General features: G+C 40.5%; 1 protein-coding gene across 16 annotated transcripts in view; it reads left to right on the top strand.

The window, feature by feature from the left end:
- Window positions 1–22718, top strand: part of CADPS (calcium dependent secretion activator) — a 479603-nt gene that overhangs the window by 316550 nt on the left and 140335 nt on the right. For 11 of the 16 annotated variants that reach the window (XM_029242782.1, XM_029242791.1, XM_029242780.1 and 8 more), the window contains exons 12-14: window positions 1467–1679; window positions 15208–15344; window positions 19025–19212. In XM_029242782.1, coding sequence (XP_029098615.1) covers window positions 1467–1679; window positions 15208–15344; window positions 19025–19212 — 538 coding nt within the window. Of the gene's footprint in view, window positions 1–1466; window positions 1680–8366; window positions 8389–15207; window positions 15345–19024; window positions 19213–22718 lie in introns of all 16 variants that reach the window. The other 5 variants (XM_029242794.1, XM_029242796.1, XM_029242797.1 and 2 more) reach the window with 2 other exon arrangements.

The following is a 22718-nucleotide window of genomic DNA, read 5'->3' as shown; positions in this document are numbered from 1 at the left end:
TGTTCTGACGTCCTGAAAGTAAAGCCTTCAGAATTTCATTGGAATGGGCAGTGAGAGAAAATCAGGAGTCAGAAAGGACCCCAAGGTTGTGGACTTGAGCACCCAGAAGGATGAGGTCAGCTTTACTGAGATGGAGAGGAGGTTTGGGGAAAACACCAGGAGTTCAGTGTTGGATGTGGTAAATTTGGGGTCTCTTTCAAATATCCACGTGGAGAAGTCAAGAAACCCACTGGATGTTCAGGTCCGCTGTTCAAAGGGAGGTGTCCAGTGTAGAGCTAGAAATATAGAGACCATGAGCATATCCATGGTATTTGACGCGATGGCCATCACGATGGGGGATTGGGTGTAGATGAAGAAAAGAAGAGGTCCAAGGACAGAAGACCAGGATGCTCCCATGTTTAAAGGTCAGGAGGAGGAGTGGGAGGAGGAGGAACCAGCAAACAAGACTGAAAGCAGCAGCAAGGGAAGGAGGAAGAAAATCAGATGACCTGGAGCCAAGTGAAGAAAACCTTTCAAAGAGAATGGAATGAGTTGATGGATGGAACAAAATGAAGCCTTTGAGTTCAGCATCGGACTCAGCATCGGGGAAGTAATTGGTGACCTCGACAAGTTTCACTGGGGCAGCAGCCCGATCAGAAGGGCTTTAGGGCTTTAAGAGGAGAGAGACCCTTGCTACTTGAAGTGTGGTCCTCCAACCGGCACCATCAGCATCATCTGGGAGCTTGAGTAGAAATGCAGGATCTCAGGTTCTAGCCCCACTTACTGAATCAGAAGGTACATTTTATAACAAGATGCCCAGAGAATTCACATGTGCACCAAAATTTGAGAAGCCCTGCTAGAGATCCACTTACATTGTAAAGAGAAGAACAATAGGGCAGTAGCTCAAGGGAGAAGTGGGGGTCAAGAGATGTTTTTGTTGTCTGGTTTGTTTGTATTTAAAGATGAGAGAGGGCTTCCCTGGTGGCGCAGTGGTTGAGAGTCCGCCTGCCGATGCAGGGGACACAGGTTCGTGCCCCGGTCCGGGAGGATTCCACGTGCCGCGGAGCGGCTGGGCCTATGAGCCATGGCCGCTGAGCCTGTGCGTCCGGAGCCTGTGCTCTGCAAAGGGAGAGGCCACAACAGTGAGAGGCCCGCGTACCGCGAAAAAAAAAAAAAAAAAGATGAGAGAAATAATAGTGTTATTTATAGACAGATGTTTACCCGTCCATTAGGCAGCTCAATTGACAACTCTGTCTCCAACCAAACAATGATGGCGGGAGACAAGAGCTGGGCTCAAAATGCCTCTTGGACACCATGGCCCCACCTTGTGGCCAAGTGGGTATCAGATTTCCCATCCTACAGTCAGATAAATGGCTCCTCCCTTCTGCAGCCCAAGAAAAAGCACAGAAACTGCCTCTCTCAGAACTTAGTCCTGCCAAGAACATTGCAGCTCAACTTAGCAGGTTTTTTTTTCCCTTTTAACCCAGGTTTGGAGGGTGGCCGAGCCTTCTTCAATGCAGTCAAAGAAGGAGACACCGTGATATTTGCAAGTGATGATGAGCAAGATCGCATTCTCTGGGTCCAAGCCATGTACCGGGCTACCGGTCAGTCACACAAGCCTGTGCCCCCAACCCAAGTCCAGAAACTCAACGCCAAGGGAGGGAACGTGCCTCAGCTGGACGCCCCCATCTCCCAATTTTGTAAGTAAATATGCCATTTGTTAAAAATAGCTCTGTAGAGTAAAGTCAATCTTTCAAAGTTGAGTTAGAAAATCTAGTTGCTTTAACATTAAGGATTCACAAAATCATGTTTGCTGAAAAGAAAAAATAGTGACTTCAGAAGGGGAAAGTTGGGACAAAAATGTTAGATGAAAGTAATTTTAAAGTGCAATACTTGACATTTCCCCCTAAGGACTAAACAAAGAAAATATATTTTAGGTGGATTTTTATCTCTCGGTTTTGGTGAGAGTTTAGAATTCACAGCCAAACATGTATTTGTTTGAGTCCTTCAAATATGGTAGATTATGTATGTCCTTGCCTCATTTCTTCCTATTAAAAGTAATTGTAAAATAGGGCTTGATTTGAAATAAATTTAAATCTGCAACTTAGAACCATTTAAAAATAAATGATGACATTATCACATGCAGTGGAAAAAAAAAAAAAAAAAAAACACGGTACCCATTCTGAGCTAAAATACCAGAACCCAAAAATGAAACTTCCTCCTTAAACAGCCCCAGTTCATATTCCAGTCTCTTCCCCTCTTACCTCAGCATGTGCTTTAATTTCTTGCCCCTTTGCCATGCCTTCTTGCTACCTACGTTGGTTTTTATCTTGCAACACTTCAGACACACAGGGTCAGATGAAAGACAGCATACGCTTGGAGATGCTTATTGAAACAAAGAAAATGGAAGCACTGAAAACATAAGGCACCAAATTAAATAATTCATTTTTTACAAAACATGAACCCTAAATAGAGATGTTACGGTTCTGAATAACAGGTCAATTAGGAATAGCTCGGGTACGAGTCATTTTTAGCAAAAATCATGGTGAGTCCTGACTTTAGCATGGAACCCACTGATTCAGTGTAGTTCACTGAGCAACTGTCTAGATGACAAGACATTGATGAGGAAGACAGGTGAGATCCCTGCTCTCAGGATACCTACAGCCCAGTGGGGAAGTCTAGACAGTAAACAAGTAAAAAAATGAGTAAGATAGTCTCAGACATTGAGAAATACCATAAAGAATGTCATGCAATGGTGACTGAGTGGGGAGAGGGAATATAAGTCAGATGATCTGAGCTTCAGCCCAAATGATAGGGAGTCAGCCCCACAAATATCTGTGGACAGAGAATTACGGCAAAAGGGAAAGCAAGTGTGAAGGCCCCTCGTCAGAAATTTGACCTTGAACGCAGTGCTTTCACACTGTCTCTCCTCTGTTGCTCTTAAAATATGGATCGAGGGCTTCCCTGATGGCACACTGGTTAAGAATCCACCTGCCAATGCAAGGGACACGGGTTCAAGCCCTGGTCCGGGAAGATCCCACATGCCACGGAGCAGCTAAGCCCGTGTGCCACAACTGCTGAGCCTGCGCTCTAGAGCCCGCGAGCCACAACTACTGAGCCCGTGTGCCACAACTACTGAAGCCTGTGCGCCCAGAGCCCATGCTCCACAACAAGAGAAGCCACTGCATTGAGAAGCCTGTGCACCACAACCAAGAGTAGCCTCCACTCGCTGCAACTAGAGAAAGCCCACGTGCATCAATGAAGACCCAACGCAGCCAAAAATAAATAAATTAAATAAATAATTTTAAAAAAATATGGATCGAATAATTTTGTAGCTACAGCAACTAAATAGAGAATAGTCTCTTTTCAATGAATTCCACTGCCATGTCTGTTTTTATCTAACAAGACTATGTTCTTAGACCTTGTAACACCTTCACTGATGGGGAAAAACTCTTTTTGGATGACAAATACTATCCATCAGGTGGTCCCAGGGATTCCTGTCCAGTACTGATGGCTTTTTTTTTTTTTTTTTTTTTTTTGCGGTACACGGGTGCCTCACTGTTGTGGCCTCTTCCGTTGCGGAACACAGGCTCCGGACGCGCAGGCTCAGCGGCCATGGTTCACGGGCCCAGCCGCTCCGCGGCATGTGGGATCTTCCTGGACCGGGGCACGAACCCGTGTCCCCTGCATCGGCAGGCAGACTCTCAACCACTGTGCCACCCAGGAAGCCTCTGATGGCTTTTTAAAGGAAGATGCATTCCCTGTGGGACCTTGTAAATAATCACACAATCATGTGGGTTTCCACAAAGAAAACCCTGAAAGAATACGGAATAAGTTGAGGAGGGACTCAGGGGAAGAGGGACAGCCCTTCTGACCATGACCACCACCAAGTGTCCTACTCTCTTTTTTCTCTAACACTTGTGGCATTTAAGTTCGAGAGCAAAGAGAGAGAAGGAAGCATCTCTTTTTAAATGGTTTAGTCACTAGTTGAAATAAAAGCATCCCCAGTCTTTACTGAATTAAAATAATTCCTCTGTAATGGAATCCCTTCTTTCACCTTGCCTGACAGGCTCCTTTTAAATAAATTTCGAAACAACACATCCCATTATATTCCTCTGAGATGGAATTAACTGTGTATCAGGAAAAAATTCCTAACTATAACCACCATCTAAATCAAGCTCATAAAACATGTGTCACAGGTGATATTTGGAAAATCCTGGTTTCATTTCCAAATAATCTCCACTTCTTCTGAAGTCATTTCACCTTCCATTCAGTGTCTTTATTCTATCATCTGCCAAGATTAAGAAATTACTACTTGGTTCGTGATTAGCCCCCTTTTTTTCTCTCTAGTGTAGGAAAGAGGATGGACATTCAGGGGTAAAATTAAATGGAGACCAGACACTGATTTTAAAAAGGAGCTTAGTAATGGAGGCTCTTGAAAAGGGAATGGATGTCCCTTCATGGAAATACACAAGGGCTCTCGATTTACATTTCCCTCCGTGGGTAGGATCCATTTAGCTGTGCCGTTAGAATCTAGTCATTAGGCAATCAGCTACAAGATTCAGCTGAGTACACGCAAGCCTGAGGTATGTCACTATTCTAGTCGACAGAGGGAACTTTTATTAAATGGAGCCTCCAGAGAAAAATTCTAAGGGTTCGAATTTGTGGGGTGAGGTAAGTAATGTCATTCCTAGAGAGCATGTGAGGTAGGCTGAGAGATGAGTGAGAAGGTCAGGTAATTCATGCATCTGGGATTTATCAGTACCTGGTGGCAGAACCACCCTGTTCCTTATTGTTCCCTTAATCACTGTCCAGGAACAGAGGTTCTCTAGAGAGTATGAGGACTACCTTCCTTCTTACCAGCTTCTGTAAGAAGGAAGCCACCACTTTCAGCCATGCAGATTGTGCCCTGCAGGAGACACTTCTCCCATAGACAGAAATGCGAATGGTGCCTCCTGAGTTGTGCAGTGCCCATTCTGCACAACTGTACACCATGACCCTGCAGTCAATGACAATCTTTACGCGGAGCTTCAACCCACTAGTGTTAAAGCTAATAATCCCATAGTTCCTTTACTACCCCTGAAACAGAGCCTCAACTGCTCCAGATTCTATCTAATGCTAGTGTAGGCACTTAATAAAAACTGCAGCCAGAGTACCCGAAAGTGAGGCTGTGTTCCCATACTTTAGAAACCAGCATCGGAATCCAGTCAGGGTTTAACCAAACCAACCTTCTGTGTCTGATCGTTTACAGTTAGGGGTATTTAAAACCCATGAGAAAGATTCAAACAGGAGCCAAGAATTTTACATTGTGTGGTAATGCACTGAGTAGTTGTGCAAAACAACGAAAAATGGCTGGGGGTAGGGGACAGATCATAATTTTTAGTGGAGTCTGCCACAGAATCGTGGTTACATAACAGTTACTTCAAAGCTGCATTTAAACTGGTAAATTCAAACCCTCACTATTAAATAGATCAGGCTTTATATTAAGTCAGTCAGACTTACAACGTTTATTCAGACTTAACGTAACCAACTCATCCAGATTTGCCCAAGTCTTGCCTGGTTTTAGCCATTAAAGTCCTCTGTCCCAGAAGCCCTTTAGTCCTGAGTAAACTGGGATAGTTTGGTCACCTGGTACTACAAAGTGAGATAACAGAAAAATGAGAAACAATTACAACATAGTAGTAAAGTAGCAAACTTTGATCCTTCACTGACACTTGGTTCTCAGTCTATACCTCGATTTATTTTGTCACATCACAAACGTTAAGTCAATCACAGACCCTCTAACAAAGGGAGTGAAAACAATCAAGTATTGCATTTTAAAAAGATCTCCCTGACTTCCAAAAGGTAAGGGTCATTGTTAAATACTTAATTCTGTACACATCTCATCAAATCCCTGTTTTTGAATATTTGCTCAAAGTATTTGCTGTTCTTGCAAGTGAATGATTTTTAAGAACAACTTTTCTATGAGTTAACTTTGTAATCACTCTGTTAATATTTACATGGCAAAGGGAAGCTACAGAGAAATGGGATAGGTTTTTTGGATAGAGAAAAATAAACACTCCAGTCTTGTCATGTCGCTGTCTGCTCAAGGGAAACTTGAGAATGGAATATTTTACAGTTTGGGATACTTGAGCGTAATTGTGAGTTTATTTGGGTCTTTCTAAATTCAGTTTAACAGACTTCTGGGTGCAGATTTTATTTTTTTTCAATTTCGAAAGCTCGATTTCAAACTGAAAAGACACGTCTAAGAGTGGAGTGGAGTATTTGTATGGAATCGGAAAAACTGAAAGAAAAATAGATCCTGCTATTCATTAGTCTGTATGTGACTCTACAATGACTTTGGGAGGGTTCCACCAAACTTGTAAACCTTTTTGTTCTTTTGTGGTTTTTTTGATGTGTGTTGCTGTTGATTTAATTTCTCTCTCTCTCTTTTTTTTTTTTTTTTTTTGGTTAAAACTTGAAAAAATTAAGTCAGTGCCTAGCTATACAACTTTTTAAAACAAATACTTGCAATTTTCCAGTGTTTTAAGGCCAATGTTGCTTACCTTGGAAATGACGTCCAAATCACTGAGTTGAGTGTTGCCACGATTTATTCTGCCAAGTGGCCTCTCATTGAAACACCCGATCCCTGTGCAATGTGTTAGAGGAACAGTGGAAAATCAGTACCTCCGTTCTCAAGAGTGCAGGGGGAGGGGGTATTTTAAGCTTTGCTCTTTGGTCAATGATTGATATATCACTTGCAATGAGTCTCATACTGATGTCTGTTTCTCAACTGATAAGTGTTAATCACATCATAGATCCCTAAAGTTGGATGTCTTTGAGAATGGTTCTAATTTTGCTACCAGCTGAAGAGTCTTCAACAGTTAGGGGGATCTTGGTTACTGTTGGTTTGGGGGGCGGGTTGACTTTGGTTTTTCGTTTTGTTTCATTTAAGTTTTCTTGTTCAATCTTTGCTCAAACCCAAGAACTTTAGCTGCTAGGTTAGAACTCCTGTCTGCTTTCCTGAGCCTTGTTGCTAGTCTTTATGTTATTCTGGTTTGTTCCTTCTTACCCTGCTAACTTCTAGCTGGACTGAAGGGTAAGTGTTCCCCTATAGCTAGCACAGCTCAGATAATCAGACTAGATTATCTGACACCTGCAATGTGCTTCCTCCCTCTCCTCTGAAATCTTCCTCATGTCTAGACTTTGTAGTAAAACTTTTCATGTTATTTTCCTGACCGTAGGTCTGAAATGTCAGCTTCATACTGAAACTAGGATGCATGTGATGTGTGCATAATTGCCTCCTCTCCTTGGCTTTCATATTGGCATCAAATGATCCTCTGAGTAAAGCCAACCATGAACATATCCTAATTTTTTTTATTCCAAGAATATTAATGAACGTCACAACAAAATGGCAAATAATGCCTTTGTTTCGTGGAATTCACAGCTACCTGACTGCTTAATGCCTGAAAACAGATCATTTTGCACCCTGATGATGTGTTGCTATTGTTTTTCCTTTCCCATTCCAAAGGTTAGAATGGTCAGCGAACCAATGGTGTGGTAACCACGGGTACCTTAACAAATAGAAGGGGGAGTGGGGTAGGAAACCCAAAGATGTTAACTGAGCAAGATTCCAAGAAATTGCAGAACACAATAAAGTAAATTCATTACTTGAACACGAAAGAATTCATTCTACCTGGCTTGAGGGTGTGCTCTAAGACCCAAGAGAGGATTAATTTTGAAAAGAGACATGTAATACATGCAACTAGCACGCACAAAAACAGGACATTAAGGACCCAATTGAATTCATGTAGCTTATTCACAGAAGCTTCAGATTCACAATCTCACAATGTCATGGAGGGTTTTGACCTCTGGTCTCAAATATCTCTCTGCTGCTCTCCCAAGAACAATGACAACAATAACTTTTTAGGACATCATTTGTATTTGTATTCATTTTTCTAAAAATACACCTGTAAGAGAAAAAAAGAAACTTTAAAACATAAAAACATCGTTCTCTTCACTATTTGAGTTATTAATAAAAGAGAGTACACAGTTCCTTTGTTCATAGAGGAAAAAGCTGTCCACCAAAAATGTGTTGAGGGAAAGCTAGACATTAGAGGGAGCTAGAAAAATTGGTCAAGAGAGCAGGCAAATATGTACTTGAGTATTTTGAATGCGAACTTAGAACTTGTAGGTCACATCATTTCTCCTGACCATTTAATAATAGTCCTTTCTTCTTTTCGTTTTTTTCTTTAATTTGCTTTCTATCCCTCCTTTCTTTCTTTTTTCTTTTCTTTTGCATAAATGTACCCCTGGCTAGCAGACAGATTTTTTTTTTTTTTTTACCACTTCAAGCAGATAATTTAACTTTCCTTTCCTTTCCATGTCCGATGAGGCATTTTTAAAAGCTTACCATAGAATGTGAACTTTGTGGGCTTTTAGGATTTTGCTATACTTTTTTTAAAGATTAAAAGAAAGGATGGATGAATAGATGACTGAATGAATTTTGTTCTAGTGAATTTACATGTATTTGCACAACAATGCATTGCTATCCTGGTAGACTCCCAAATAGTTGTTTGCCTCAATTCCTTCTATAGTTTTGTCTCAGATTTTTGCTGCATCTTCTTGTACTGTCAACTTGCAGTTGCTACATTGCAGGAATGCAACATCAGAGAATGAATTCAATATTAATTTGCGTGACCCCAGACCACACTGTGTATCACTCTCCTTCTCACTCTAAAGTAAATGACTTTTTAAAAGGATAGTCTCTCACAATCAGGGCCAAAATTTTCCAAATACCATGTTAGGATGTCAACAGATCATCTTAAATGAAGGGTCACTTCATTGTTAACTGCTTCAAACACATTTAACATACTATTCACTAATCCGCTGAGTATTTTCATGACCTGTAGTGATTTATAGGAAGATACATTATTAATTAGTCAACTATAGAAAATTTGTGTTTGCTCTTATTGCAGGGACATAAAAATATTATCAAGGACTGTGTAAATTAATTGAAAATGTAGTAACTACAGCAGGGAAAATTACAAATCATTTATTGGTTTTGAGATCATTGACAAAAAATTCTGTTATGATTTTTACTCGAAGCATTTGTCTTATGAAGAATTATAAAAATGAACATTGAAATAAATACCACATGTTTATCCCCTTGGGTGTATTGCCAGAGATTTCTGCAAAATGCAATGTGGACCTTGATAGCTTCGGAAGAAGCCATCCTCTCTTGGCCATGAAAGTTAGCTCGATTGAGTCAAAGGGACCATGAAGGAATTAAGTTGTTTCTCAAGGGCAGCAGGCAGGGGAGGACCAGTCTTTTGCTTGCTGTGCAGAGCTCAGGCAGGGCACAACATCCCCTGGTCACTTGATCATGCCAAGAAAAACTCTTCTAGAAAAATCCGTAAACAGTCAGCTGCCATCAATCATTGTCATTTCTTTATTTCATGTCTTCTGATGAGGTTGACTACTGTCATTGTTCGTTATTGTCCAAACCATACATTCACTCTTGTACTGTCAAGCAGATATGACAAGCACACATTTTCCATATAGGAAGGATACAAAGTCACCTTTTAATTTGCAGTTCGAGTTCACAGTGACTTTATAGTTCCATGAGCTATTCTCTTGCCTCTAGCATCCATCAGGAATAACAACAGCCATAACTGTGCTCTGAATTTCAGTGATAAAGCAGCTACCCCTAGTTTATTATAAAAGGGATTCATTAGAGGAAGGAACCTCCCTCAGACAATTTGTTAACAACACAGTCATAGTTATTTTCAACAGCAGAATTTTTTTACCTAGCCTATAAAAAGTTCTAACAGGTAATACTACAAAATAAAAAGATTTGACCTTTTGTATTCATTCCCCGAGCTGTTGGGATAATAGAAAAATCTCAACAAAATGAAAATTGGAAAGCTATATTATTCCCCTCCCACCCAAGAAAATTCCATTTGGTAGACCTTATTGCAAAGCTATCTAAATTTCTTTCTATCGGAAAAAAGATCACACAAATGTGCTTGCTATTAAGACGAGATCATGAAAAAATATGATATATTCTTTCCCATTGTGAAGGAGAAAAAGAAAAAGAATATCAAACATGAAATGAACCCGAACATCACAGACAAAATAAACGATAGGATGGTCAATTAGGAACATCACTTGAAATTTAAGTAGATTAAATGAGAGTATAAAATCCACATAATCGTATCACTTTAGGAACCATTATTTTCCCAACATTCCTTAAATGCCAAACCAAAATTGTTTCTGAGCAAACTTGGGGTAAAAATTTTAATTAGTTTCCTCTTGAAAGCATACTTGCCTTCCCTAAGTTTGCATGTCCATCAGCCTGCTTCTGTGTCATGGATACCCATTGATAGTTCTTTTAAGTTTATAAATGTAGTTTAGGTACCAATATCAGCTTTATTCATCTAAGTTTAGTCTGAAGTCAGTCTCCTATGCCCATGCTGTAAAGAACTCCAAAATCTTTATGCAATTACAGCCCAGAAGTGAAACAAGAAGCATTGTTTGGAAGATGTGTTGAATTATGCCCTAGCTCCAGAGCCTATGAAATTACATAGCCCATTTTCAATACATTTGAAGCCCTTACAAACTAAGCAGGACTGAGCAACTATTCAGCCAGGTCTGAAAAAGGTAAAGATTGAAGTAAATTCTTAAAATGCAGTCGATCCTTGATTTCTTAAATAATAAAAAAAAGTACATATATTAATGAAAAAGAACATTGGTATGTGTCTCCCAAAGCAAGAGATAATCCAAACATCATTAGAGTTTTAAGCTTCTACTTTACCCTCCTAATTCTATTTCGCTCAGCCTAGTATTTAAATTCATTTGCATTCCCTTGACACATGCCAAACATTGGCAAGGGAATTGATCCCAGGGTGTCCTGAATCCAGGAATTGACTTTCTCATCCTTTTGCTCTGGGCTGTTTTCCCCTTGCTAATGTCAACATTGGAGTTTTCTTTTTCTCTCATCAACCAATTCCAATTGTTTGCACAGGGCAAAATGCGATTGCAAGGAGGATTTAGTTTTTAATGTTCAGCACTGTAGAAGAACAGACTGGGACCGTGCAAGGATGACTAGGTGGTGTTGCTTGAGAAGCACCCACAAGTTCTTTGAAACAGAATTTGGAACAGCTGGACCACTGCAGTGTTTTATTTTAAAATAGATAACATATGTAATGCATATGGTCCTAGACATGTATGGAGACACAGGCAGACAATCTGAATGGTATCCAAAGACACCTGCACCTAGAATTCTGTTTCCTTTTATAAGATTTTTTTCCCCCTAAGAACACATGTTCCCACTTTGGGATTTGCAAGATGCCATCTGAATCCCCATGTGTGTGACTCCTTTAATAAAGTCGATGGGAAGTTTCCTGGGATGCAAATGTCAGAGTAAGTCAGTTAATAAACACCTTCTAAGGACCTGGCTCCTCTGGTAGCTGCCAGGGGAAGTAACAGATCAGAAACTTACCCCTCAAGGAACATTTTATCTACCGGGGGATTTAAGTGTGTGTTCTGACCATGGAGAAATTGGAACATCACCCAGCAAAAACAGAGACAGAGAATAGGAGCTGGTTATACAGGGGCAGAGGAGAAGCATAAAGCAGAGAGCTTGGAGAGGACTCCCAGCTTCCTAGAAACAATATGGTTTAGGAAGCAGCCTATAACTAACAATATAGGTTAATAGCGATCAATGTAGTGAAAGCCTTGGTCTCTAAGAATATTAAACAAACTGGCTTTGGGGGCACTAAGAAGCCTGCCCGTTCACTCATGGCTAAGGTTTTTGAGCACTTAGTCTACACCAGGCATGTAGGTGCTTTACAAGTTCTGCTTATCAGATCCTGTCAACAGTCCTCTCTGAGGGTAGACTCAAACACCATTCTCAACTTACAAATGAGGAAAATGAGACTCAGAAACACTAATCAACTTCCTCGCATTGCATACCCTGTAACGGCAGAGCTGGCCTCAAATTCAGTCTTCGTGACCCTCTAAGCCCACCCACTTAATCACCTGCTATCCTAGCTCAGATAAACTATGCCTGTTGAATTTAGTGTATCAGCATTTCCTAAAATCAAGAAATAGAAAATATTTGTTTCGAGAGTACGTTTATTTATCTCAGTGAGATAAATTCATTATTTTAACGCATATGTTTCGAGTGCCTGCTGTGTACCAGGTACTGTTCTAGGTGCTGTGGGAACACAGCAGAGAACAAAAATTTCAAAATCCCTGCTTGGATGGAGCATCAAAATCACACCCCTTCCTTGGACACCTTAAAAAAGCATTCCTGGCCTACTGCTCCTCTTATTTTTTTTTTTTTTTCGTCTGAATGTAATAAGCTCAATGAAACTCTCAGAAATTTCATGGGAGCCAGCCACCCTGTTAAGCACTCTTGAGTTGTTGGAACCATTAAGATCATGAGCCTGATTCTGAGTAAATGATGATTTTGTGTAAGCAAAATCCAAGGGCTGCTCGTTTTACTTGCTGGAAATTCCCACTGCATTAAGCTCCATCCCATGGAAGGTGTAAAGGGACCTTAAGGATGATTAAATGACAGTGGCAGCAGAAAGGGAACTAAAAGTTCGGCTCATTTGACACACGAGGAAACTGAGACTCAGACAGATCAACACTTCAGCCAGTATCCCACACCTATTTAAAAGCGGAGCTCACAGGAGCACCCAGACCTCCTTAAATCAGTCCCAGGCTCAGTCACCCCCATGTGAACTGACAGAGGGGAAAGAAGGAAGAAGGGAAAAAGGAATTTTTATGTTGATAGGGTTACTTTCGGAAAAGGAAAACAGGCGGATTTTAAGCATATTTTAAAACCTGCTTTAAAATGTAAGTAAAAATGAAAATTGTTCTTTAGATGAAGTCTAAGCCAAGAATTAGCATGGTAAAGCCGTCTTGTGATGATGGATGGGGGAGGTGGGAGGGGGTAGGTCTGTATCCAGGTCTCCACGGAGGAGGCAAGCTCTCTTTCCAGATCCATTTCCTGAGTGGGCAGCCATGCAAAATAGTTCATCACAGAGTTTTCAAGAGGTTCAGCAAATAGAGGAAGAGACTTCAAACGTGGGGCGTATTTTTAACAGCTACAAAAGAGCCCCCTTCTCTCTGGCTAAATGACTGTTTGCACCATCATAATTGAAGAGCACTAAAATAGCAGAGGCAAACTGGCCAAGTAAAGGGCCCGACCGATTTGTCAGCCTGCAGCCTCTTCTGAGAAACCTGAGAGCAAGAAGCTGATGCTAGCCAAATTGCCTCATCTATCTGCTAGAATTGGGAGGCACGGAGTGAGTGAGGCTTTTTATGAGCAATGGGTGTACCCCACTGTTAGTTTCTCCGGGGACTGACGGGATGGGGGCGAGAGGGCAGAATTGTCCTAAGGGACGGAGCAGTATCACCTGGATTACAGGAGTGCCATCCTGCAGGGGGACAACTAAAGTTGGAACAGGTTTAAGACACTTGCTTTGAGCCAGACACATACACACACACACACACACACACACACATATCCTAGAAGCAGCTAGCTTTCTCCCCTGTACCCACTTCCTGGCCACCTCTCTTTCTAGCCATCCTGAGTCAAAGGAGAAATACAGCTTGGAGACCAAATTACCAAACAAAAGAATCCTCCTAGATAAAGCACCTAAACTCAAATTGAAAGCACTTTCCTGAAGACAAATCTGAGGCAATTAACCCAGCAAAGAGGATTCTTTCAGATTCTCTAATGTAATTCCTGCTCATGTGATATCCCTTCCAGAATTTTGTGTTTTATCCTATTAGTAGAGCGATTTGGCTATTAAAACAGACATTCTTCAACTTGCCTTCTGGTAACCGTTGCTTCTGTGTGTCTTGGGCATAAACAACACATCCTGTTCAAACACTGACCACTTGCTGCTTCTATGAAAGATGACTGAAGGTTTAAAACCCAACAAAAAGAGGGCATACATCTGACATACCATGCATTTAGGTTGGAAGGATACACAAAATTAATAATGTGAGGAGAAATCATCATCGTAATATCACACTGCAACTATAACCCCCATTTTCAGCCATCCCCCAAGCAGGGAGGAAAAAAAAAACTGCCTGGGATGAAGGCCACTTTTGAAAATATTATTCAAATACCCTCTCAAGTCAGAAATCCGTTTTCCCATGTCCTGACAGCATCACTGGTCCCTGGCAGGTGCCCGTATTCCAGTAGAATGTTGCACGCAAGGGGATGAATAAACTCTTGCTTGATTTAAGATTCTTTTTCTTCACAGCATTTCAGGACAATGAGTAAATATGAGACAGAGTGAGCCGATTCCCTTAATGTCTAGGACCTTCATTCCTTCCTCTTTGGGATTTGCTTGGTCTCACTCGAGCCGGATTCTCTGGGTTATTTTGCCGATTGAATATAGACTATTTTAGTTACACATATTGAGATTAATTAGTTAGCCCTTAGGAGGTTTTGCCTACAGCCTTCACCCTGTAAGGAAAAGTGTGAATACATTGAGACTATTAATTCACAATAAGTGGCAGATCATAGCTCTTGCTGAGTAAATTTGTTTGTCTTTCATAAGCTTCGCTAACTGAGTAAGCACACTATAAGGCAATGTCCTTGGCTATCACAAACTAAATTCCCGTTGAACTTATTCTCCAGGTTTCAATGAAAATCTTTTGTTATTATTTTGTTTTAATTTTGGAGGATGGGGACCCAAACCTTTTGTGCAACCAAATCGGCCACGGGGATTTGGAAGGGGAGGATAAAAATATTGTCACTTTGCTGAAAATCAGCATAACCCTTTTTTCCAGATAATCCCAATAATTGTAGAGAAATTGCTCTAGATATAACCACTGGAATGGCAGAATCTATTAACCTAAAAGCTAAATAGGCTTTTATAAGCAAAGATCCGATCTGCTTTCAGTGTTTGGTGAAATGCAGGCGAAGTTACGGTCGAGTGCTTAGTTTTTCAAGAACAACATAAATGCACTGGAGTTGTGATCATTTGATAAACATGTTGATGCCAATATATTTTTGCCGAAATGCAATAAACTCACCAGTAAGTGATGCAAGTTGACAATGGGAGGTATAAAAAGAATATCTTGGGGATGTTGGTGGGAGGTAACGGGGAAACAGCTAGCGTTTGTAATGCCTAGTGAATTCCTGTGTATTTGAAATGTCAAAGAAAATGTGATGTGTTTCTCTAAATTGTGTCTCTCTCTACATGTATAAATGAACAGACGCAGATAGAGCTCAAAAACATGGCATGGATGAATTTATCTCTTCCAACCCCTGTAACTTTGACCACGCTTCCCTCTTTGAGATGGTGCAACGTCTTACTTTGGATCACAGACTTAATGATTCCTATTCTTGCCTGGCAAGTATATTCTTTGGTATACAGCAATTGAAACGTGATAACATTTCAAAAAATAAAATATTTTTCTACCTTTATGTCAGAAGCTCTTTTCTCCGTTGTGGAGCCCCTTTAACAATTATAAATGTCTTCTTGATTTCCTGTGTTGAGATAGTTTTAGTTACCAAAGAAAGAAGACAGAGCGGGAGGAAGTTATCAGTAGAGACGGATCCAATTCCCCAGCCTCCCTATCTGAGCTTCCCCCTTTTCAGCTGCTACATGAGAAATATTCTCAAGAGGGTAATTGAGTTTGGCACCTGCTTATGGAGAACTTGTAAAAATTGCCTCGGTTTCTTAGACATTAAGATTCCCCTCGCACCCCACCCCACATAGTAAGACCCTGTGCTCCTGTCTCAGAAATGAATGGGTCCTTTTTATTTATTTTTTTAAAGATCAAAATGATTTGTAAATCAAGTTCACTTCCCTTTTCATAAGGTAAATGGGCTTGGGTTTGTTTGTTTGAGTGGCTTTCTTCTTTCTACATAGTATTTGAAGCGTTTTTCACCCTTTGGGGGAATTTTCGTGTGGTGCTTTAGACGTTTGGAAGTCCCGCTCTCCAGCAAGAGCATGAACATTTCTTGAAGTCCTATTTTAAGCCTAGATTTAAATCCATTTAAGTTTAAGGGACCGCTATTACGTGTTTATTAGATTTATGAAGATAGATTTGAGGTTATACCATCAAATTCAAAAGCCTAAAAGAGACCCAATTTATTTCCTTCTGTAAACCAGAAATTGTTACTTCATTGCTTAAAGATAAAGGCTATTAATCCCACATTATAGATGGGAAAGGTGAGGGGAAAGGATGAAATGGCTTTACACAGAGGAAAAGCCTCATCCCTGACTCCACATACTAAGGTTAATATATCTGTATATTATTAAATTTAACATATTATTGATATTAACATAAATATAATGAAAATCTGGGTTTTTTGTCTAAATGGTATGGCTATACCCTAAATCTGTCCTGACTAATTTTTTTGTTTTAAATTCCTTTTCTTGTTTTGTGCCAGGATCCAAAATATTTAAAATGGTAGATAAAATAGTCTAAAAAACAGAAGCGGGATTATGTGGAATAATTTATTAATCTTCGTCTCACAAAAGATTCATTGATTATCTCAGGTTTAGGATCACTTCATCAGAAGTCTGAACTTTGCCAAATTGGAAAGGAATACATCATTTTGACTTAAAAAAAAAAAAAAGAAAAGCTTACCTTGCATTGCAAGGCAGTTTTTCTCAAATGTATTTCCTACGATTATGTAATTATTCGTGTAATTATAAATTGCATTCGTGAAACTTGTAAGAATATGCCTCTGAACTTAAATAATGTCTTTTTATGTACAATTCCTAGTCTCTTGAGGAATTTTTTGAGGAGTCTTATTTTCAAGACTTTTTTCAAATCCTAATTTCTTAAAACGATTTTCTTTTTCACTAAGAAATTCATCACTAAGGAGTGAGTGCCCTCTAGAAAAAATTAAACCAGAAATGAAATTTTGAAGCTCACTCCCTGTGAATCATGTATAGGCCTAAAAATCCAAAATTAATTATGAATATCATAAAACAGTTTCCTTTCCCGTTTGTGTACCTGTATCTATTAATCATCACCCCCAAATTTCAGAAAATAACAGCCATTAAAAAGACCTTATCTCCTGCCTCTATATATTCCATTTTCTCATTATTACAATCTTTTTTTTCAGTTAGTTTTGGAGACCGACCAGCAGGAATACATAAATTTTTCTGTGTCTTCGACTGAGTTCCTAATTGATATTTCTTCAACTCTTTTCAAAGCAGCTATTTTGGCATCTACAAAAGACTTGGTGTCATCTGAGTCGTAGAAAATATATTTTAATCTTTCACAGCAGTGTTGTTTCTAAGATTTAGCATTTGGGGTAGCAGATGGAGTGGCAAAGAAGTTGCCTATAGGGGCAGCCCACTGCCTCGACTACTCTCCCGCCCTCTGCAGTAACTTATCATTTGAAATAGGAAAGATGCCGTCTTTCGTTGGATGCATTGCTGAGCTGCATGTTGTCTATAGAAGTTTCCCCGGATCACTAATACCAGAGGAGAGTGTTGGCAGGGGCCTCCCTCGCTGCAATTCCTTGGCCTTTACCTGCCACCTGGTCACTTTCTCCTTTTGCCTTTTCTCTCCCAAGACGGAGCCATATTCAAAAGATGACTCAGAGAAGACCCTCAAAGTGAAATTAAATTTATATTTAAGACAATCCTAAATTCTCTGCTTACAATGTATCACCTCAGTTGGTTTCTTTCTTGCTTCAGAAAGGTACCCAAACTGAAAGAAGTGATTGGATTTCAGGCTTGTTCCAAGGGTGCCTCTGAGTGTCAAGTCGCTTAGCCTGTCTCATCAGCTCTTAAGTGCACGATAGAGGCAGTAGTTTCTACCCCATCATGCCTACCAATCTGCTCTGGATCGGAGATTCCATCCGGGTTCTCTTTCAGAGCAGAGTTTTGTGTGGTCCTGCAGCAAGCAAATACATGATAAGAAGACAAATAACCGCCAGGGAAAGAATAAGGCAAAACGCTCAGCCAGGGCACAGGAAGCTCCTCTCAGTTTAATTGAATCCTATATGATTCACAACTTGAAAACTTAGTCATGTTGTTCTCTTTGGAAAGTTCTGTTATTATCTTCATTTTTAAATCTAAAAAACTTCTTTCTTCCAAAGTGAAAGGATTTATGAAGTCCTAGCATGTATGTAGACCAATCCTACTATTTATTAATGCTCCAGAGTATTAAAAAAAAAACAAAAAAAAAAAACACCCAGAAGACTTGGAGTAAGACAGAGCTGGGTGTGCAAGAGGGAGGGGATATGGAGATATATGTATACATATAGCTGACTCACTTTGTTATACAGCAGAAACTAACACAACATTGTAAAGCAATTATACCCCAGTAAAGATGTTAAAAAAAAAAGTGAAATAAGAATCAAATAGTATCATACTCTATGTACTATTTTACAATAATTTATTGCATTGTGACCATATTTCCATGTTAATAGGTATATTCTGTAATATTAAAAAGAAGAAAGACAGAGCTGGGTTTGAGTCCTGCCTGTTTTGTGTTATTTGTGAGCTCTTATTTCCATTTCCTCATCTGTGAAATGGAGATAAACCTGCTCTGTCTGCTTCTCAAGGCTGTTACGGGGCTCAACTGAAAGTTCTTTGTCAAGGGTAAAGCACTGTACCAATTTAAGGCATTCATGTTATTAATTCCTCTTATCAGTAACCAAGACTGTGCCCTACCCACACTCCAACACTCTTTTAAGGTGTACGCTTCAGTGTTAAAGCAGTGGGTGAGCCTCTCTTTCTGGAATCATGCCCTCTGCTAATCCAGATGCCATCACTTACTAGCTGCAGGATGCTGGGGAAACTCTGTGTCCTCCCTTGAGCTCAAATTTCCCGACCATCAAACAGGGATAGCAGCACCTGCCTGATAGGACTGTCATGAGGACTAAACCAGATAGCACACACCGCGTTGGGCACAGCGGCTGGTACTTAATAAGCAGTCAGCAAGTGTTAGCTCTGTGGCTATTGTTAACCCCCTTCTCCAGTCATCCCCAACTCTAGCAGCTCTCCCCCAGAAAAACCCAACCTATATTTAAAAGAAAGTCTCTCCTTTATTCTCCAAACAGGGCTGGTTCAGTCCTGGCCAGGTGTTTGTACTAGACGAGTATTGCGCCCGAAATGGAGTCCGAGGGTGTCACCGACATCTCTGTTACCTCAGAGATTTGCTTGAACGGGCAGAAAATGGCGCCATGATTGACCCCACCCTCCTTCACTATAGCTTTGCCTTCTGTGCATCCCACGTCCATGGGAACAGGTAAGCACATGTCCAGAGGTATTCCTTTAAAAATATTTTTTAAGGCACTGGCCATGGTTTATGACTGGTCCTGCTTTTAGGGTCATCTCTAACTCTATCCATCCGCATTCCCTCAGTAGTACAGACCAGTGGGCGTGCGCGCGCACACACACACACACATGCACGCACACACCAGCCACACAAACACACAGGTCTGAATTTCTTCTCCTTTCAAGAGACTTAACAGAAATGGCAAACAGGACTTCTAGAGTGGTCTCTGAAATTAGAACAATCTAGGCTCAAGTCATGACTGCTCCATTTGCTCTCCATGACCCTGGATGGTAATTAAACCCTCTCTGCCACTGTTTTCTCATCTGTAAAACAGGGATGATAGTGTCCTCATGGGGTTGTCAAGAGGATGCAAGTGGATATAAAGGGTTCAGCACAATGCCTGGGACATGGCAAGGGCTAAATAAGTATTTGCCTTTGTTGTTGCTATCATTCATTCCATAAATATTTAATGATTACTTGTTGAGGGTCAGGTACTCTGCTATACCTTCAGCGTGCACGGTGAGCAAAAACCAGACACCAAATGAGGGCAGAGTTATATAGAGATTGGTTCTCTGAGAAGAAGGAATAAAACTCCGTGGTAGCAGTTAATAAAGGAACACAACTCAGATGGGGTGGCAGGATGGCAGGAAGAACCTCCTCGAGGAATCGCTGCTTGGGCTGAGTGCTGAAGTAGGAGTTGAGTGGTTCCAGGCAAAAGGAGCAGCATAAACAAATGCTCTGCATAGGCAAAGCAAGAGCTGAAACAAGCTAGGTGAAGCTGGAAGGCACAGATAATCATGACACTTAGCGTTTAACCGCAGAGCTGGGAAGAGCTTCAGAGATCACAGTGTAATCAACCCCCTCAGTTTATAGGTTTTATAGACAAGACCAGAACATCAGTTCCAACTCCATACTAAGTACTTTCTTTCTTTAGACATTGCCCAGCTCCTGGAGGAAAAGTTCCGTGTTCTGAATAACACAAGGCAGCAAATAATTTAAGAACATTGCCATTTGGCCGTGAAGACATGGAATAAGTTTCCACACTGCCACAGCCAGTTTACTATCCCAGTGTATGTAGCCTCACATTACTATAAAGACAAGCCCTACATTACCCCGGACACCTCAACCAATAGCCAGGGAAGGCACACCCAAGGAAAACCAGGTATCTTCAGAAACCCAGCCTGTGATGAACAAGTTGCTGCTCTGCGGAAATTCATATGTGGGAGCATCCAGAGTTGACTGCATTTTCTTTTAAATCAGAACTGTATCAGTCATCTTCATCTTTGCACGCTCTACAACTCTGAAGTGTCTGTGGGGTTAGTTCTGTGCTTTTCCTCTCTCTAGCACTGGTAGATTTTATGAGATGCAACTTCAACATTCAGAGCTGGATAACAATAGCATTGTAGGTTTGAATATTTAACAGGCAACAAGGTTTTCCTCACCTCCCATTGTTATAAGGTTTGCTAGCCCAGCACATGACCTTTCATTTGCATAAGAGATATTCATGAAAACTCTGATACCTGGGGACTGTCTCTGCATAATTCAGCTTTTTATAAATATACACTTTGATGACTATCTGTTACAGCCTCTTGGACTGAATTCTTTAAAGAGAGAGAGAGAAGTTGCATTATATTCTCTGGGTTGTCACACTGTATTCTACATATGTTACTGAATAAGGAAGTGTTATAAAATAATGAAGTGTTTTTGTAAACTCCCTGGTAAACATCATCATGAATTATGATACACATTGTCTGGATTTCATATTGTAAGACTGCCACTTGATTCACAGTTAGGTTTATACATCTTGTCATGGAAACAGTTTTGGATTTCTTATTTTCAGTTCTGATTTTCCTTATGCAAGTTTGCATCTTTTTTTTTTTGCTTATTATTTTAGTTTGAATGCATTTGCTCTTGCTCTTTGATGCATCCTTCTTTTTCTTTCTTTTGTTTGTGCATGTATGTGTGGTCTTGATTCTCCCATGGCTGGCCACACTCTCTGCATGCCCCATGCGACCACCCCTTCTCCAAAGTCAACAAATGCATGCGTACCTTAGTGGGCTGACACCAAATACAGACCCTGAAGGGAGCAAAACTCCCTCCCCATCTGAACCAGAGGCTAAAAAAGATACCAGAAAGGAATCCAAAAAAAGAAAAAATCCCAAAACCCAGGCAAATCCAGAGCCCAAAAGGTAAGAAGTTATGTGTGTATTGGCTTGTGTTTTGCGATGTCTGTGACCTCTACCCCCCCATCTATGCTGCAACCTCCACCTTAGCAAACCCCAAGCTTTGTGTATTCCTGAAGTCTCTGTTCAAACGTGCACTTTTAAAAAAAATCCTAGCAATGGACAAAAATACCGTGTATTAGGAATGAATTTGAGTCAGGTATTTAGGGACACTTAAGACATGTTTGCATTGAAAACAAAACAACTAACTGAGCAGTATGTAAACAGAATCATGAGTCAGATTGCTTTTTTTAGTGGCATCTAGTTAGGGGCCTGGTACCTTACCAAGTCATTCATAATAAGCAACCCGTGTTTAATAATTTTGAAACTATGGCTAAGAAGCAAATAAAATGGGTTGGCATAAGATGGGTTTATACATTTATAGTAGGTCCATCATTTTTAGCAAACCCTCTCAGTTCTACGTTTATCTCATGAAAGAAATCCATCTTCAAATAATGGTTTATAATAAAGGCACAAAGTAATGTCTATCACTAAATTAATGACTCTTACTAGAATCGTTTATATGATGAGGTCACTTTGAAAGCACTTTTAAGTTCTAAAATTTATACTGATCCTGTCTTGTTTCCTGTGTCCTTTAGGGACGCTCTCTTTGTGAATTGGTAAAATGGCAAATTCGTGGCTTTTATTCCCTTTTAAAATAGATTATTACAGTTATCTCCAGTGTTATCCTGTGTCCTTCTTCACCTTCCCTGTCTCGCCCCAAATTAACATTGACATTTTAAAGTTTTGTTGTTGAGGTTTTGAAATGGACATTCTGACCCTGGCATTGCCAAACTACACAAAGTTCACAAGGAGGTATTCATGTTTCAGCATGAATTTATTCACTTGGATATTTCTAAGTCCTAAAATATATACAGTTCACTTGTAGGCAGACCAAATGAAAATGCCAGTTTTCACTTCCTGGAGAATGTAGCAGGCTATCAGTCAATGTATGCAGGTCCAATAGTGAAGGTCAAAGAATGCCCCGATCCCATGCGGACACCCATCTTCTGAACTCGCAGTATACAAGGATGAAGGTGGAGTGGAGTTTTGTGTTTCCCTGTGAGGGTCAGACCGCAAGGTAGAAGTTAGCTTGCAGCCAGTAAAAGAGTGCGTAGAGCGTTGTAGGCGCCTGAAGGAAGCCTCTCCGGCTGCTGTCCAAGGTGCTGCTTTTGGCGTGATCAGCCCTGAAGCAGAGCAGAGAGTAAATGGCCACCCTTGTTGGACCCTGACCTATTCCCTGTGCTGTGAAAA

Source organism: Monodon monoceros, unplaced genomic scaffold, assembly GCF_005190385.1.
Source record: "Monodon monoceros isolate NGI ecotype Baffin Bay Population unplaced genomic scaffold, NGI_Narwhal_1 Super_Scaffold_3, whole genome shotgun sequence".
Taxonomy (NCBI): domain Eukaryota; kingdom Metazoa; phylum Chordata; class Mammalia; order Artiodactyla; family Monodontidae; genus Monodon; species Monodon monoceros.
This window is presented reverse-complemented; position numbering and strand designations above follow the sequence as displayed.